This window comes from Ylistrum balloti, unplaced genomic scaffold (assembly GCF_031769215.1).
Source record: "Ylistrum balloti isolate Yb309-2 unplaced genomic scaffold, AGI_CSIRO_Ybal_v1 Utg370870, whole genome shotgun sequence".
NCBI lineage: Eukaryota > Metazoa > Mollusca > Bivalvia > Pectinida > Pectinidae > Ylistrum > Ylistrum balloti.
In genome coordinates this window covers 103,244-123,705 of record NW_026782497.1, presented here as the reverse complement: position 1 = coordinate 123,705, position 20,462 = coordinate 103,244, and the positions used below count along the sequence as shown (strand labels likewise).

Sequence of the window (20,462 nt, the reverse complement as noted above, 5' to 3'; positions counted from 1 at the left end):
ACTTGATGTTATAACTGATAAAGACCTGTTATACAGTGTGTAACTACTTGATGTTATAACTGATAAATACCTGTGTTATAACTGATACAAACCTGTTATACAGTGTGTAACTACTTGATGTTATAACTGATACAAACCTGTTATACAGTGTGTAACTACTTGATGTTATAACTGATAAAGACCTGTTATAGGGAGTGTAACTACTTGATGTTATAACTGATAAAGACCTGTTATACAGTGTGTAACTACTTGATGTTATAACTGATAAAGACCTGTTATAGGGAGTGTAACTACTTGATGTTATAACTGATAAAGACCTGTTATACAGTGTGTAACTACTTGATGTTATAACTGATACAAACCTGATATGTGGTATGCCGTATCAACATTGTTATACCAAGCTATTTGGATGTATTTATGAAGGTGTGAACATTTAAAGATTGTGGACATTGCTAATAGGTAATTGAATCACATCAACATAGTGTTTTTGATTATCTAAGGTAGGATGGTTTGTTTGTATTTGTATATGAGTGTATGCTGAGTGACATAGTCATTCATGTTGGTACTTTATAAGATATATTGTACACATTGGACTAGGATCTGTAATGTTTCTCACCTTTTGTATGATTCTATCTAAAATCATTCCAAACTGTGCAGTAGAATTAGTATCCAGGATAGAACAGATTAAATTTTAATTATTTTTTTAATTTTTTTTTCTTCCTCTTCTGTTTTTGAAAATTTAAAGATATAAAGATATTGTTTCTTTTGTCCCGCAAATTTAAAAAAAATATACTTCTGAGATGATTTAAATAATACAAATGAATGATATTATTGAAGCAGTATAAGTATCAATATGTGCAGGAGTTGGACTTTTCTTGTAATGTAAAAGTTTATGAATGTGATTATATGAGATGCTCTAATTGGTTGTTTGGTATAAAATAGAAGGAATATAAGTGTATGGAATATATCTATATAGGTAAATTGTTTTATACAGTAAATGTAAAGTTGTTAAAAGCTTCTACAGTTGTGGTATTGTACAATGCACCAAAAATATTGTGCACAAATTGTGCAAACACAAATGATACATTCACTACACAGGATTACACATTTTGTACGGTTTTGTATAAAATGGCCGATCAATGATATTATGGATAAAAAATTAAACACAAAAGGAAAACTCATACAGTTATGACTTAATAGCCACCCATATGAATAGTGATCATTGATCGTTGATTATGAAGGTAATTTTGAATTTGGTATATGTTGAAATATAACCAGAACCTGCAGTAATCAGTGTCTCTAATGTATAGTTTTTACACTTAAAGAAGTGGCGAGTGATGTGCCCTGGGCATTAATATATACCTATAAACGGGAATTTATGTGACAGATCCATACATGCTATGTATCGGGCGTAACAAACACAACACTTAAAACCTACCAGAGTATATCCAATTCTTTACTAAAGGATAGAAAAATGATAATGATACAGCCAAATAAAATTTCCCTTCTGATGGTATAGACCTACAAATTTTAGACGATTCAGTGCAGAGACAAAAACAAATATATTTCATTGTACGCTTACATATTTATGTAAACCAGGGAAAGTACTAGTTGCAATATACTGCTCAGCTAGAGAGAACTTCTCTTTAGTTCTTTCAGTTGGAGATCATATTAGAAAGCCAGAGGTCCTGGGTTCGAATCCTATTGGAGGCATTGAAATAAATAATGACCTCTGTTACATTCGTACCCAATTAGGGGCCCTGGAATAATACTTACCATTACTTTCAAAAGCATCATTGTAACACCACGAAACTCTTGCTTGAGTTCTTTCTATGAAGAGAAATATGTAACCATAATAAATACTAGCCATAATGTATCGCTTGTCCAGAGAGAACTTCTTTTTTTTAAGCTTGATCATTTGAGCATCAGACTAAAAAGTCAGAGATCCCAGGTTCGAATCCTAGTGGAGACATTAAAATCAGTAATGGCCTCAGTTACATTTAGAAAATAAATCATTCATGTCCAACATTTATTCTTGAGACATCTCTAGATCTATATGAACCATGAGGGAATTGTATATCTGTGTGATATAACAGGAAATTATGCAGGCAGATGTGCAGTAACAACTCTTTGCCCTGTTTCCTTATCAAGCACACATCTTGCATGCATCACACATCGTGTTAACTGCAATTTCACAACTGTAACACCTAGCTACTGTATATGATTGTACAATGATAATGACAGGATGAATGTAAAGTATTGGACTGTAGAATTTGTTTAAACTATTACTTGTGCTTATACTGTGTCAATACTTAAGCACTGAACTTCTTTCAGGTGGCATTCATGGTCTAACGAATTCAAACTGGACAAAGGAAAATTCTATGAAGAACAAAGCGTTACATGACAAATTTGCTCTAGTCCAGTTGGCATTCATAAATCCGTGAATGCCAATACTTGTATCAATGCCTATATTCACTTAAATCTAATGTTATTGACAATGCTTTATTCTGATGCCAGTGGCAGTTATGAGACAATAACCAATGATTTGTTTACAATGGATGTATGGTGTCAATGCCAGTAATTGGCAGATATAGTGTTATGAATGGAATGGAGGAATGTTAAAAGCTTCCGGTGACATCATGTCTGACAAGGTATTACAGAGATCACAAATTATCTTCAACTTAATCTTAAAATGATCATATGACAATGAAGTCATCTGTGTACATTACTATGATTAGCCATAATAGTGTCTGTCATTAACAACACAGGACACTGATTAGCTGTCACATCATTCAGGGGTTTATATATGTGACCATCAAAACTGTTTCATAGATTTTCTAAAATGTCATTTGATGCACTAGATAATTAGTAATAACATGACAGTTTTAACCATTCTAAGCCAGCTGGCTCGAGAGCAAGCCAGTGCATATTTTGGTGTCTATCAGATATAAGTACTACTTATATCCCTGTTGTTTATTTGTTTGATGGAGATCTTTTGCTGGTAAGATCTTTTGATGATGAAATCTTTTTAGGGAGATCTTTTGCTGGTAAGATCTTTTGATGATGAAATCATTTTAGGTAGATCTTTTGCTGGTGAGATCTTTTGACAGTGAGAAACATTCTTTGTATCATTTTTGCATGGTACCAAGTTACCGTTTAAAATAGTGGATGTTTCTACACAATGAATATTGTATATTGTATAAGTTGTTGTACGTAAATAAGTTTTTGTTTTGTTTTATTTTACGTCTTTTTTTATTATTATTGTAAATCCAGTCCTGGAATTTAAGAATTATACATTTGCCTTGTGTCTCAGAGTGGAAAGATTACCAGTAGGTAGGATATATATTTTTGAGAGTATCAATGAAAAATGAAATTAGAATTGATAGTTTTCTAATGGTTTGATAGATTTTGAATGTGTAGGTATCAAATGATTAATCGTACATATCAAATGAGAATATATATCAATCAGACAAACGGAATGTCGTCACAGTTATCTAAAAGCCGGTTATAATGTTTTATCATTTGTATTTGTTCCTGTTTTGTTGTATCAGAAATATAATGATTATTGACATTTGATACCATGTCTTGTTCGATACCTGTAAGGATCAACAGGTGAAATGAATCTGTCCATACTTATTGTTATATGTATAATGTATAGAATACAAGCCACTTGATTGTTATATCTGCAAATTTTCTCAAGAATTGAGGAAGAAAGCATGAAGAAAAAGTCAATGTATTGTTTTTTAATTCTTGTAAAAGAAAAAACATGTATTATAAAACAGCAATTCAAGACCATTTACATCAGCCGGTCTTTACAATACACTGAGAAACTTCAATATGGAACTAACCATTCCTCCCCCATCATCCCTCCCCCATCAAGAAAACAAAGGGGTGGGGGTGGGGGTGGGAGGGAGGGGGGAAGTTGATCACATGACTGGTTATTCAAAATATGACAAATTTGCTTGGTGTTATGTAATTATGACTCAACACACCATTGAATGTTATTTAAATTGTTGCTTGTTTTGTGTTTAAATATTTGAGAATATGTGTTGGGTAGGAATGCTTTATAAAGTTTCCTCAGATATGTATGTGTATATGAGTATTTGTGAAGAAATGATATTCCAGACAGGGATATGTGTTTCGCTTCAGCCTGTAAGAATTGGAATAAATTACTTTTCTTGTAAAAAAAAGTGATGGAAGTTTGTTGTCATTATTGTTATCTGTTATCAGCTGTATAAATGTAAGTTAGATTGTGTTAAGTATAATAGTTGTATAGATTAAACACAAGTAAATACAGATGTATAACAGAAATTGTAACTGGTGAAATGAGGAAAAAGTTATATACAAAAGGAAGATTTAAGTATAGACTCTTTTTAAACGAAAATGGCAGAATGAGCATCTGTTCTGGATTGTGATAAGTGTCATCTGCTTCTTGGTCAATCAGAGCAATATAACGTTCAGGAATGATAACTCTGTGTTTGTTGGTTTTGTTATAGGTAGCAATCGAATTAAGCTGCTATGTGGTTATGACAAGTGAATTTATTACTATTGTAAAAAAATGGCACCCTGCAGTGGTTTTTTTGTTTTCCAATTTTGATGGCTATATATGATGGACATGACCAGTAAATTGCTTTGTTTATGAAAACATCAATGATACAGTTAAATGTGAAATTGAAGAACTTTGCATGGTCTCTGTTACCCGGTTTTGAGAAGGTCTTCAATAAAGGATAAATTTAGTCTTGTTTGATGAAAAGAAAAGGACACATTTTTGTTCCTGTTGGTATGGAAATGTAAATTGTCTATTAAAAGAACTTCCCACCAAACTTAACGAATATGTTATCAAGGGAAAAATGAATATTCTAACGATTTCCTCGACACAGTTCCTGGTTTTTGTCACACTTTTCATGAAAAACTCTTCAATCTATAGTTCTAAATGAAATACAATAACTTTACTGATATTGTACCATTGTTTACAAGTCTTTCAAAAGAAACTCCAATAACCAAAGAAGGTAGGGAATTCTTATGTGAAGAATGTGCTTATGGAGGGAAAGCAATTAAATGCTCTGATATAACGAACACTACAGAGGTGTGCCACTCTACTAGGATATACACTACAGAGGAGTGGCACTCTACTAGGATATACACTACAGAGGAGTGGCACTCTACTAGGATATACACTACAGAGGAGTGGCACTCTACTAGGATATACACTACAGAGGAGTGGCACTCTACTAGGAGACACACTACAGAGGAGTGGCACTCTACTAGGAGATACACTACAGAGGTGAGTAGCACTCTATTAGGCGATACACTACAGACGTGTGCCACTCTACTAGGAGATACACTACAGAGGTGAGTGGCACTCTACTAGAAGATACACTACAGAGGAGTGGCACTCCACTAGGAGACACACTACAGAGGAGTGGCACTCTACTAGGAGATACACTACAGAGGAGTGGCACTCTACTAGGATATACACTACAGAGGAGTGGCACTCTACTAGGAGATACACTACAGAGGTTTGGTACTCTACTAGGAGATACACTACAGAGGTGAGTAGCACTCTATTAGGAGATACACTACAGAGGAGTGACACTCTACTAGGAGATACACTACAGAGGTGAGTGGCACTCTACTAGGAGATACACTACAGAGGAGTGGCACTCCACTAGGAGACACACTACAGAGGAGTGGCACTCTACTAGGAGATACACTACAGAGGATTGGTACTCTACTAGGAGCTACACTACAGAGGAATGGCACTCTAATGGAAGGCACACTACAGAAGTGGTGTGTCATTCTGATAGAAAGAACACAATAGATGTGTGCCACTCTGATAGAACACAACAGTGGTGTGCCTCTTCGATAGAAAGAACACTACAGATGTGTGCCATTGTGATAAAAGAACACTATAGAGGTGTGCCATTCCGATAGAAAGAACATTACAGAGGTGTGCCGGTCTGATAGAAAGAACACAATAGAGGTGTGTCATTCTGATAGAAAGAACACAACAGAGAAGTGCCGGTCTGATAGAAAGAACACTACAGAAAGTGTGTCATTCTGATAGAAAGAAGAGTACAAATGGATTTCCATTCTGATAGAAATTACACAACAGAGGTGTTCCATTCTGATAAAAAAAATACACTACAGAGGTGTGTCATTCTGATAGAAAGCACAATATAATGAAGAATTATTGAAATACCGACAGACATATGTAATAAATATTTTTTTTCTAAATTTCTGTCCGTGGATCAGTCATGGACACCTAATGATTTACGTGTCATCAAAGTTCCCCGTTGAGATACGTTACCAAGGAATGTTCTCCATTACTATATATGGAGAGGTCATTCCATTGATATAACGTGTACACCAGATGTGGATTTTATATCCAAGTTCTCAAATTTTATGTATCATTTCGCATTTCTGTCAGTCAAATGATTTCTAATATCAATACATAATCAGTTTATTACATAAATTAAATCAATATTTCTGGTTTCGAATCTCCCAGGAGATCACAAATGCATCATCTTTATTCATTAATTAGACACATTTCCATGACAAATAAACATAATTAGTTGTATGAGTTGATGATAATATCTTCTGACACAATAATTACACGATGTTCTATACAAATGGAATTTGATCTACTTTGGATTTCATGAAACTCCAAACCAATGCATTTTATGACTTTCGTATTCGCATTAACAAAACAGCCATTAAGAAGTGAAGATTCAATAAAATAACATACAATAATAAATAACTTGGCTTGGAAAATGTCAACCTGAGTCTGAAATGGTCAATATGGCATAATGATTGGCAGGATTTCAATAACAGTCACATCATTACTCCCTAATCGATGATGTAAACAAAACACACGTGGGTACAGAACAACTCGACTTAACCTCAGAAAAGATTTTTCGTTATTGTCATAGAAACAGGTCACGCAAAACTCATGGATGTTATATATGGTATTTATTTCGCTATCTTTATTAGTTCACAATAGTTAGCTAAAACTCGTGCATTTTTTTTTTTTTTTTTCTATTTGTTGAAAAAAAAACAATTTCGAGTGAACGAAATCCCATATGCATCAACCACTTGCAGTGTAACCTCTATATACATTATGTCAAACAATTTGTAGAAGACATATCATCAGATTGACTTAGCTGTATAACTTAAATGAAAAAAGACAGTTTTAAAAACTCATTTTAAGGAACAGATATTAGAAATATGTTATAGAGCGATAACTGACCGACCCAATAGCTATTGAAGTGATACTTTTGTTTTCTTTTTTTGGAGATTGACTATTAAAACAATGTGAAACTGGAAAGACTATGCACTTCATATATAAACTACGCTATAGAACATTTACTACATGGCGTCTTCCAAAGTCAGTATGGTGCTACATTTCATTGGAAGTCAACACATTCTCAATGGGGTCGATGCAGATCTTCATTAGAGGAGTCTTTTCGCCAATGAGAGGCAAATTAAACTGTTGCTTACTATCTCAAGTCTTTTTTCCCTCAAAGAGATATATTGACAAAGATATACTAACGAAACGTGAAAGAAATACGTGTGAATGATTAGTCACAGAAGGTCACGTGAAAAAGGTATAAATCACATTATATTTTGAAATATGCAATAGCCAGTGTTTCATAAGTTATCGCACATCTAAGCCAGTGAATGTTATAACCAGTAATGGACTGTAACTGCTATTAATAAAACATTGTATAATTGTAACGTTTTTACTGACTGTTGTTGTCAGAACGCACGCTAGAAGCACTTTTAGATTGTATCAAAGATAAAATAGCAATATTAGTTGCAATTTATGACTTGTCATTGATGGTGAAGTGATAAATTTCAGAGGGAAATCAAATTTGGCTAAAATAGAGATATCAAAATAAACAGCACCTTTTCATAGTACTTGAATGGGTTTTTTTTCTTAGATCTTATAACTGCATAACATAGTATTCTGTACCCCGTGGTTTGTCTAGTATGTTGTTATTTACCTAGCAGAATTAATAGTATAAAACCCATATTGTGATGTAACATTCAATGAGATGTGATGAAGTACCGTATATTATCTATGTATGTGATGTTACATTCAATGAGATGTGATGAAGTACAGTATATTATCTATGTACGTGATGTTACATTCAATGAGATGTGATGAAGTACTGTATATTATCTATGTACGTGATGTTACATTCAATGAGATGTGATGAAGTATCTATGTACGTGATGTTACATTCAATGAGATGTGATGAAGTGCTGTATAACTTTCTATGTACGTGATGTTACATTCAATGAGATGTGATGAAGTATCTATGTACGTGACGTTACATTCAATGAGATGTGATGAAGTACTGTATATTATCTATGAACATGATGTTACATTTAATGAGATGTGATGAAGTACTGTATAACTTTCTATGTACGTGATGTTACATTCAATGAGATGTGATGAAGTATCTATGTACGTGACGTTACATTCAATGAGATGTGATGAAGTACTGTATATTATCTATGTACGTGATGTTACATTCAATGAGATGTGATGAAGTACTGTATAACATTCTATGTACGTGAAGTACATTCAATGAGATGTGATGAAGTACTGTATAACATTCTATGTACGTGATGTTACATTCAATGAGATGTGATGAAGTACTGTACATTATCTATGTACGTGATGTTACATTCAATGAGATGTGATGAAGTACTGTATAACATTCTATGTACGTGATGTTACATTCAATGAGATGTGATGAAGTACTGTATAACATTCTATGTACGTGATGTTACATTCAATGAGATGTGATGAAGTACTGTATATTATCTATGTACGTAATTCGACATATATTTCACACATATTTAATCACGCGCTAAATATTCCTAACACTTGATATATAACATATATAACAGGGTTACGTCAATATGTTCAAATCTCTGAACTAGGATCATACTCTGGAAAATTATACATACATTACACGGTCCTTAGATGTCACGAGCTGAAACAGGTTTAAATACATCGAAATTTATACAAGATATCCCGGGATTACTTGTAATCTTTCTCGAAGGACAAGAAGTCAAGTACTCTGATAATTCCTAATTAATGTAGATTATTCGATTTGCTGTGCTCTGTAGAATGATAAGAACATTCTGGTAGGAGTAACCAGTACAAAAACATTCAGAAATCAGTTTGAATCATCCGGAAAGATCGCTGTTGGTTTTTAAACAAGATTTGTTTAAATTTTATCATGTATATATCAATGAGTATTGCTTTCTGTCTGACTAGCACCAGGGTAATAGTTATGTCCATTAAATCATATTACGACCAATAAGAAAATATATATATTCCATTCGAATGGCTGTGGGTTATAGATTTCATTGAGAATGATCAATTACGCTGAACATCAGATAGGCAAATTAGATATGTTTGGTGGACAGTAAAACAGCACCAATGTTTCTGTGTTAGACATTTGTCACTACATCAATACACCACAGTCTGAATGCTGTCGTGTCTCGCCTCAAGATGTTATTGACATCACCCGCCTGGTTTTAGCAAGAAGTTGCACTAGAACGAGATCCCAGACTTCAACTATTGACAAAACACTGGCGCCAAGGAACAGTCCCATGGATCCACCGATATCACCTGTAAAAAAGATAAGAAACAGAGGTGAGAAGATTTGATTAAAGAGGACAATGTAAACGTGATATCTCCGAAAATGCTTCAACACAGAGCGTTATTATTGATAACCGTGAAATATCACTTCGCTGTGACACCGTACGATGTCATCGTGATGCTGGCAGTATTCGAGATATCAATACTGAACTAATTGGTATAAAGATGTCAATTATGATATTGTACATTTTGCCAAATACAAATATCATACTAGGATATGAAAGGTTGTACAAAATCTAATATAACATTAGAGTTAGATACAGCGGAGCAAATGAATTCAACTGCATCACACAGCTGTTTAGTCCTTCTAGGTCTCGTCAGTGATGCAATTTCGTACAGCTGTTTCATCATTCTAGGGCTCGTCAGTAATGCTGCATCACACAGCTGTTTCATCCTTCTAGGGCTCGTCAGTGATGCAATATCATACAGCTGTTTTGTCCTTCTAGGACTTGTCAGTAATGCTGCATCACACAGCTGTTTAGTCCTTCTAGGACTCGTCAGTGATGCAATTTCATACAGCTGTTTCATCCTTCTAGGGCTCATCAGTAATGCTGCATCATACAGCTGTTTAGTCCTTCTAGGATTCGTCAGTAATGCTGCATCACACAGCTGTTTAGTCCTTCTAGGTTTCGTCAGTGATGCAATTTCATACAGCTGTTTTGTCCTTCTAGGACTCGTCAGTGATGCAATTTCATACAGCTGTTTCATCCTTCTAGGGCTCGTCAGTAATGCTGCATCACACAGCTGTTTCATCCTTCTAGGGCTCGTCAGTGATGCAATATCATACATCTGTTTCATCCTTCTAGGGCTCATCAGTAATGCTGCATCATACAGCTGTTTCGTCCTTCTAGGACTCGTCAGTGATGTAAAGGGCTTAACATTTGAAGCCTAAAGTTTAAATTGAAAATATACTTACAAAGCAGAGCAAAGATATCATATGCCTCCTGTTGGTTAATTTCCTCGTAACTCATTTGTCTGTAGAATATGTCCAGTTGTAGGAAGTTATTCCTGTAGTAGAAATGATAGACAGTTAATTTAAGTACTCAGTATGTCCCCAGGAAGTTACTCCTGTAGTAGAAGTAATAGACAGTTAATTTAAGTACTTAGTATATCCCAGGAAGATATTCCTGTAGTAGAAGTAATAGAGAATTAATTTAATTACCCTGTTTATCCCAATTCAGACAAGGAAATAAGTACGGTAAATGTTCCAATGTTCTGTATAATTTAAACTCACAGTAGAGAACAGAAAAAAACAAGTTTACATATTATGAAAATAAAAATGAAGTAATTTGAAGAAAAAATATCATGCAGACTCGAAGTACCAGTCATGCCGATTACGTAGTAATGACGTACATGTAATTGAATGTTAATTGTTCATTCTAAACGCGATCACACTCGTGGATACACTAATATTTTTATTATCGTTTTCAGTTTATTTTAAACAAAAGGAAAAAATGTAATAAACTTGATTAAATCACTTTTTCGTTCTTATTGGATTAAACATTGGTTTCCTAAAACATGTATTTATACAAGTGTTTATTCACGCACAGTCAGGTAAGCTTTTACTGTTTCACGTAAAATCAGTCTGCCGTTATTATAAAAGGAAAGATAAATACAATAAACAAATAAATAAACAAATAAATAAACAAATAAACCAGGAAACAAATACATACGAATGTAGAACTACCACTCAATCCCAATCGCATGTGAATTTGTTTCGATTATAATTTCTGTAAATCATGTGTACTGTGTACAGACTGTTAAGATTTCCAGAGATAAGGTTGGTCTTGATTTTATTTTAGTATATAGCACTATGAACCACCTATAAGTCTTGTTAGAAAAGTTTACCGAGAAATATTGTCACGAAAACATTGCAATGCAAAATTTCTTTTTATACCGTCCGCATTTTTACTCTTTTTTAAGTATTGAGTATTATTTGTCATGTGGTAATATCAGACACAATTTGATACCAGAAACGTCGAATATAATTTATAAATCATCTAAATGATTGCTTTAGTATGTCACAAAGTCAATTGAATTATTACTTAATGAAATTAATTGGATGATACGTTGGGTATGGTATGCACATGTTACAAAGATGGCGTGCCAAATTTGGGTCATTATCCGACCACTCAGCGATAACCGATATTTTGCAAGAAGGTCAACCGCGTAAAAGTGTCATGTGTCGTTAGGGTTCATAATGAATTTAGGAAAATTTGGGGTAAAGATAAAAATTTTGTTGTTAAAATTGCAATAACAAACACCACAGAGTGACAAGTCACCTTCAAATGTGATCATCGGATACTGTGAACCATATTATCATCATTTAAGGCTATTCGGATACGCACGAAAACGTCAATTTTATACAACACTTATCATCCTCATTTAATTAAAGTTGACAATGCAATCGAAAAATAATTAATTTTAAGATTATAGAAAAAGTTTCCGTTTCTCAAATTCAGATCACCACTCCCACCCATCACCACCTATGATAACGACATCTTCCGGACAGCGTTTCACAGGAAGTGGTCCACATTTTAGTCAAAGCTTCCCGAGGGTATCGAAAGTTGTCAACATTGACCGCCCGAAGTGAAACTCGCCTGCATATTATTAAAAAATGGAAGTGAGAAAACGTTCTTATGCAATGTACCTATTCGTCGCGTTGCGTCATCATTTAAATAATGATAATCTATTAGACAGGTTGCAGGCCGAGTTTTATACACTGGGATGCCCGTATACGTTTCCAAGCTAGGTTTATATTAAAATGTCTGCCACTTCCTTAGATACAATGACAGGGAGAGACCGTTATCTCAGGGGTAGGTTTCGGGAGCATTCTAAATATATATATATATATATCTTTTCATTTCAACATGGAAATGTTTAATTTGCATTGTCAGCCTTAAAGGTATCACATTGATTTATATATAAATTTCTTCTGAAATAACATCAATATCACAGAATGACATCAATATCACAGAGTGGCATTAATATAGAACAGAGTGGCATCAATATCACAGAATGACATGAATATCACAGAGTGGCATTAATATAGTACATAGTCACACCGATATCACAGAGTGACATTAATATAACACAGAATGACATCAATATCACAGAGTGGTATCAATATCACAGAGTGGCATCAATATCACAGAGTGGCATTAATATAGTAGAGAGTGGCATCAATATCACAGAATGACATCAATATCAGAGAGTGACACCGATATCACAGAGTGGCATCACTACCACAGTCACACCGATATCACAGAGTGACATTAATATAACACAGAATGACATCAATATCACAGAGTGGCATCAATAGCACAGAGTGGCACCAATATCACAGATTAGAATGCCTCCTTCAAAAGTGCTGATCATGTATTGTGAATCAGTTAAAGATATCGAATTAATAACATTTTAAACTGCGATCTGTGATTCAGTTACTCACTTGATAAATTCGCTATCTATTTTAATGGACTCTTTGTAGGCTCTAGCGTCGAGAATGAAGGCATCAAGAGCGTCTAAGAGCAGGGCGTCTTTGTTGTCAACAATCTGTGACATCTGACACATGTTTCTTATTGTAGTAAAAGTCAAACGGATTTCTACGGCAACTTCAGAAAAGTTACGTAGAAATCGTGTTTCTTGTGTATAGTTATAGTATTCAGTAGAATCCACGTCCTGTACAACGGTCCTCCACAGCTCTATTACATCTTCCTCCAAACGGTCGATCCAATCGAGAAGATTTGCCTCCCGAACACGAATATTTTGGAAAAACATCCTAAATTCAGTTATACCATCTTGTATGACTTGTGAGGTTAACAACTCTACAATGACCATTTTTGTAACATTTTCTCCCCGAATATATTGCGATATATCCCGTCTGACTTTATTAAGTGGATTTAAAAACAGTGTTTCTGTCTTGTTCAGCTCCAATATCAACGACTTTAAGCTTTGAACGATGTTTTCCATCACCGATGTATATTGAACCCAGAGATTATTAAACTTTTCTCGTCGTTTTTGCAGAATACCTATGGGCCATTCAATCGTTTCAAAATAAAATACACTTCTTGCAAAAACAAAATTACGCATACAAAATTTGAATTCTTCTCTACAGTAAAACATTCGATCTTCATCTAACGTTGAGTTTGCAAATGCAATGTCCGAGAGTTCCTTTAACCAATCAAGTCTTTCAATAGTCATGTTTAAATATCCGCCATATTTTTCCCCGTATTTTACAGCATAGGAGTTATGAACGCGTGCTTTCATGATGAGATGTTTTGGTGTTGCTGGTTCATTATAACGGCGGCTAAGGCCTTCAAATGAATAGTTAAAAATAGGCGATCCAGTTTCGTAGGCGTAGATGAGAGAAGAATAATTATCGTAAGCAAGGTTTATAATTTCCTTGCGGTTTTCTAACATGAGTGTTGTCGTCTCATGCATCATAACCCTTGCGGAATGATCAGTAAAATTTTCGTTTGCCAACATTCGTATACGGCTTTCCACTGTAAGTATAAACTCCGCATATGCCAATGCGACAATATGAATGGCCCTTTCTTCCATCGCATCCCTAGCACGTACGAAATTCTTCTTCACAATATATTCTTGAAATCTATACAGGAATTCCTTGTTGCTGTATACGTCAAATGTCTCGCTATAGCTGTTATTTACCATTATACTTAGATTATCAAGCATGCTAGCCAGGTTGTCCAACAGAAGATTCTCAACGTCCAACAATGTTCTCTCGAAGTTCTCGGCCAGATTCTTTGTTCTCTGAAACGTTGAGTTTTCCATTCGTGAAGTGACTTCTGTAGCTTTAAGTAGTGCAGCTGATAAAACCTCTGCAAAATATAAAAAAAAAATTCATCTAATCATATTTATCTTATGTATTGTCATACACCCGTTTCTAAAGAACAATGAAGAACAACTCTCCACTGTAAATCACTTCGCGAATACTTTCGCTGACTAACATCTTCAGACATATTAGCGAATGTTGATCTAGAAATTACTTTATATTCGCAAATGATGGACTTATATATAATTATATATATATATATATAATTATATATATATATATTATATCTATCTAATATCGGTAACCGAATCAGCATGGATGTCATTGAGAGTTATTTTCATAAGATAATCGCGAAGGATTTGAGTTCGCAATAGAATCTCCTCGCATATTAACGCGAAAATAAATCCCACGCGAAGTATAAGTGCTTTACAGCAACTTACTTAATCCTTGCCTTAGGGAGGGAGGAGTGATTTTTGATGGCCACAATACTTTACTTAAACAAACAAGCGTACATTTAGGCGTATGACCTCGATGATCATACTAGAACATTTTGAATAACTTGTTTACTTGCCATGAATTAGTTCTATCTAGATTTGCTGTTCCAAAGTCTGCAAAGTTCACCACGTAGCAGATATTATGTTAAGTTTATCGGATTAAGGAGAGCTACATTTTGTAGAATATAAATGTAAATAGCCCAGGTGTCATTTTTAAAGACATATTGATGTGTCAATATGTTTATCTATTGATGTGTCTTTTTGTCACAATCAATCACTTTTTATCGTTGAAATTCTTTTTTTCCCCAATACCTTTGTCATTGTTGCGGAGAAATTTGTTGACGGAATACTGGGACGTAGAAGCGTAGGAAATATCCGGTTCATACAGAATGAAGTTACAAGGCACCGGGCAGTCACAGTAGGTATCGTGGATACTGGGGAACTCGTCTATTGAAAAAGCAATAAAATATCATAAAAAATAAGTAACGTCATTTTCCACACAGATAGTAGAATATGTCATGTAAAAGTTTGTATGTAACAACAGTGTTGTAAAAGTCCTGTATATTCGAGTTCATTCTTTTGATATTTGCTATATTGTTCTTGAGCAATTTCACGAACAAAAATGTTTGCAACATCCCATTTCAATGAAGTATGATCCACAGTAGTGAGTTTGTTACCTACAAACAACAGTGTCAGTCAACCGCATCGTTGGGTTCAGCTGCGAACAATATGTGAATTTGATGAATAAGTATTTTTAGCAATGTAAAACTGCAGTCGGATGCTGTTGAACTAACTGTAACAGAAATATCACTAAAATGTTGTAATTGTTGGTGGAAGTACCACTTTATTTTAGAAATCCTAAAGTACATGAACATAGCGTTGACTATTTTAATACTTTGATAACTTTTCAATATATTTTGGCATTATATTAGCTATAACCAACATGCTTATTTCGTCTCCGTGGCATGTTAATTCGGACATTCCATATAAGATATCGTGTTTGCAGTAACTGTATATATTTATCGTACTATCTACCAGCATAATGTATAAGAATTTGAGTTAACTCACCTATGAGGGGCTTCAGACAGCTGAAATACTCATACAATGTACACACCCGAGGGTCACCTGAAAAACAGAACCTGTAAAATATAGTAAGCCTTGTCTCTTGCTGAGAAATTTCTTCAAATTGTAGTGTTAACAGGTTCATGTTTTGAAAGTATTACAAACTATGTTTATCTAAAGACTTTTATCTTCATTGTGTTAACGATGTGTGTATATCTACAACATTGCAGTTGATTGTTGTTTCAGAATCCATACCGTTTTTATGTAGCATGTAGTTATGACGACAACCACATCTTGTCTTGGCCAGTGAAGTCAAACAATCCATCTGACAAGCGTCCATTGTAAAGCGGTCCATGTATTCCAGGACATGTTCGCTACATCTTCCGTGAGGCATTGGCAAGTTAGTTATCTATGATATACATAACAAATATTACATAAAACATATTAGATGTGTATCATGCATTATTGTTAATGTTCTAGAAGTATTAAAAATAGCCCTCGAGGTCTCTATAATGTGGTCTGTAGGAAACGTTAGCAGATAATACATAGGTATACCGGAAACAAAGGCCACATTTGTTTGGTCAAAAGAGTTGACATAATCTAAAGCATAAATGGTATAAAATTACCGAAGAAGTACACGTAGCTATACTTACACTAAACACCTTCACACCCACAAAGACATGGGCACCCGTCGACACGGCCTGACCTAGAGCGTGCACACGTGGTACCTCTCCATTCGCGTGCAACAGCATCTTCACGCCCGCAGCGTCGTGGGGTCCAGGCATATACTCATACTGTTCAACATTCAGTGTCAGACGTAAGCCATTCTCAACCCCTGTAGATTTATCAAACAATTATGACAGTACATTCTTATTACACTGCAGCGCTTAAGTTTTCATAAAGTTTATCACATTTACTTAAATGCTTTAATTGGTTAGTAGAGCGCCACCCATGCAATTCATCTCGCCCCTCTGATTAAGACAATGTAGATTAGTGCTTCTAAACGATTGCTGTTTTGTTATTCAAATAAACAACACAATGGTCTCACTGGTTACAAGAAACTACTAAAACTGTCCTTTTTTCTTTTCTTTTTCTTTCTGTTTTGTTTTTGTTTTTGCCTTTTTGTGATACGTTATAAAATTTCATGCACAAATAAAGAAGACTTGTGTAACGGCAATGCGAGTGTGGTAAGATCTACTGGCGAGAGCAGAATATTATAGCTGAGTACAGCCACACTAATTTCTCCTCTCTATCATATCAAATACAATAGAACTGAAGCCTTACTATGTATATTGATTAAAATTGACGATATTCTCGGCAGAAACCAATGCTATCAACCTACCATCAAGCTCGCAAACATCATGAATCACACAAACATATTTCATACAGAGCTTTACAAACCTGATTAAGGTTTCCAGACGAGGTCGTTCGTGCATTAAGTATGTTTTGTATGATAAACATGATTAGCCAAAATTACGTTTGCCTGTGATAAAATCGTCACAGTGAATTTCCAGATACCAAAAGATAGCAAGGGTTGATGGTTCAGTTTTATGTCGAGATCTTTTGTCAGACAAAATAACAAGCTTTCTGTACACATATGCCTATTTTGAACGTCTATTGTTTTGTTTTGCGAGTGTATCAATAAAGGCTGGCCACAAAATTGTTGGCTAAACATCCAAATTTGTGTATGATTTAATCAGCAAACAGTGTATAGCCAATATTAATCGTATCTATTCTCAAAAATCGATTAACTAGAAATTGGTTGCTTATACAAGCTTTATTGTCAACGTATCAAACGAGAAAAATAAACCCGCCAATTAACCGTGTTATTAAATTTTAAAAAGTATTTTTTTCCCTTTTCCTATATGGACTCTCCGATCAACATAGCCCTAGTGAGTCTGAATGTCGCAGTAAATTTTGATAAAATGTACAAACTGTTTCCATCCAAGACCAGCTTTTCTGTGCCTCATGTCGAACTTTCAGCACAAAAGCTAACGTAAGCAGGTTTACCAAATTGGAAGAAAGTTTTAGAACAACGACAACGGAGAATTACTCTTCTATGATTTGTGCGGTTCTCATTATTGCATCTTATTCTCATGATACATTTGTTTAAATAGGATGTAATCTAGTTTGGCATAAAATGTTAACAAAATCAGATCTCGTTTTACAATATACAAAGTGAAATGAGAGATTTTATTTCAATTATATTAATTAGATAAAATGTTATCAAAATCATATCTTGTTGAATAAAATACAAAGTGAAAAGAGAGATTCGATTTCAATTAGATTAAATATCATTAAAGGCAAAAAGAATATATACATTTTTGTGGATGAAATTGTCTTATTCACATTCGAAATTTTCAAGGACTTGTTTCGTTCTTTATTGTTTAATGTCTATACTTTTGTCGATTTCAAGGTTTTGTTTTTGTCAATAGTCATTGATTTTTATTTAAGCTGATAAAACATCTTCGATGTACAGCAGGTCACGACCAAAACGTGAAATAAAAACTCTTTCCACTGCCTAGTGCTGTTCTGTATGTTGTTTATACTCAGACTGTTATTTTCTGTATATCTCGAACCATTAAGTTATTTGTGTATTATTTTTTCTTAGTTCTTGATTACATGCTATTGATACCCTTTAAATATAGCTAATATGATAAATTCAATGAGCTACACACTGATTTGATATCACCAAACAGATCATGGACATCCCCTGTTACACATTACATTGGTATGATATTACATCGATTCGAGACTCTACAATGACGTCGTAAAAGGAAAGCGAAGTATCTGATCGGACGCCGAAACTGAACAGAAAAAAATTGTACCAGTACATACAATACACTTAACCTTTAACCAGTTTATTATCTACAATGGTAGACAGCAGCTCGTCTCTAATCAAGTTCCAAAAGGTTCAGAAGGAAAACCGGCCAGAGTAAAACCAGATCGTCTGATAGACCAACAACTTGACCACTACATACATACGTCAATGTATAATTATCATACCATCCTGATGTTTGTTATATGATTGCCCGGATATTAAAATCTCCATGAATCTCACGTCGGCAGAGATCAAGATGTAATGGACACTAAAACAGTCTTAAACCAAGGGAGAGAGAAGTCCTTGAACGACAAACAACTAACGAAACATATTTAAAAAAATACATGCCGAGTATTTATCTAAAATGCAAATATACAATTTTGTTTTCTGCATAGTGTCTATTGAATGATAATTGTTTTTTCCCCTTAAGATCGCCCCTCCAAGAGTACGGTCCGTTATGCAATAATATCAAGGATGATCATTGTTTCTTGATTGTTATTAAAAGAAAGGAAAAAACAGCATAGTTTGTGTAGATGTTTTATCAGGTTTTATCAGAAGATATAATTTTCTGCAAAAGGTTGTATTTTAAAAGTCATCTTATTCTAGTGGTTAAGATACAGTATACAAGTATTTGGATAAACAGAGTTACAGTAATTAAACAGCGCGATATCAAGGTTTTTTACGCATTAAAACAAATAGTAAGATCACACTTAATGTACTTCGATATGGAAAGGCAGACATACCATTAATGTTTTACTTGTAGAAAATATAGACATAAATCCTATGAAAATAAGGTAAAAGTTAACGTGACCTTGAAATATTTTGGCACGTATGTGACGTAATACTTTCACTAAATTTGAACATGAAATATGTTGTCTTTGAATACAGATATATATCCATATAGAGATCAGAGTTGGGCACTTAACGTAGGCCAGACCATGGCTGTTTATAACCCTGAACACGACTGTTCATAAAGGTTATAAACCTGAACATGACTACTCACAGGCAAGAACATGGCTGTTTATAACCCTGAGCACGACTGTTCATAAAGGATATAACCCTGAACACGGTTGTTCATAAAAGTTTATAACCTTAAACATGGTGATAATGTGATTGCTCAGAAACCAGGGCACGAATTGCTCACAAAACGAAACAATTCTCTTCACAAACCAGAGCATCAGTTGCTCAGAAATCAGAGCAAGACTCTTTACAAAATAGAGCATGTATTGTTCACCAACCAAAAATCGACTAGATTAGATAATGGCTCGTTAAGACAGAGAGTTTATCAATATCATTTTCAATAAATGTACAAATATGTATATATTTACAGCAATGCAAATATCTATACAATTTACCAACATGTATAATATGTTAAACTGGATCAGAAAAAACAAGTTTTGCTTGATGTAGGACGAGGCAAATGTAGAAAAATCAAGTAAAGATGGTTGTCAAGGTGATGTCAGTGAGGAATATTCTATTTCTTTGTGTGATATAAAGCTGGACGTATTTGATGATTTTAAATTCAATTGGTTCAATTGTTGTATACCTTGTTACCATTTGAGAACGTGATTTTACTTAATTGTATTGACTAAGGTTTACTTTGGGGTTGTT

The 20,462-nt window shown here is 34.3% G+C and overlaps 1 protein-coding gene across 1 annotated transcript in view; it reads right to left on the bottom strand.

The window, feature by feature from the left end:
• Positions 1 to 9,380: 9,380 nt before the first annotated feature.
• Positions 9,381 to 20,462, bottom strand: part of LOC132559172 (uncharacterized) — a 43,906-nt gene continuing 32,824 nt past the window's right edge. Inside the window, exons 5-11 of the mRNA XM_060223785.1 lie at positions 16,684 to 16,865; positions 16,286 to 16,439; positions 16,037 to 16,093; positions 15,281 to 15,415; positions 13,131 to 14,520; positions 10,599 to 10,690; positions 9,381 to 9,652 (exon numbers count right to left, since the gene is read on the bottom strand). Of these exons, the coding sequence (XP_060079768.1) occupies positions 9,528 to 9,652; positions 10,599 to 10,690; positions 13,131 to 14,520; positions 15,281 to 15,415; positions 16,037 to 16,093; positions 16,286 to 16,439; positions 16,684 to 16,865 (2,135 nt within the window). The 3' untranslated portion in view covers positions 9,381 to 9,527. The remainder of the gene's footprint in view (positions 9,653 to 10,598; positions 10,691 to 13,130; positions 14,521 to 15,280; positions 15,416 to 16,036; positions 16,094 to 16,285; positions 16,440 to 16,683; positions 16,866 to 20,462) is intronic.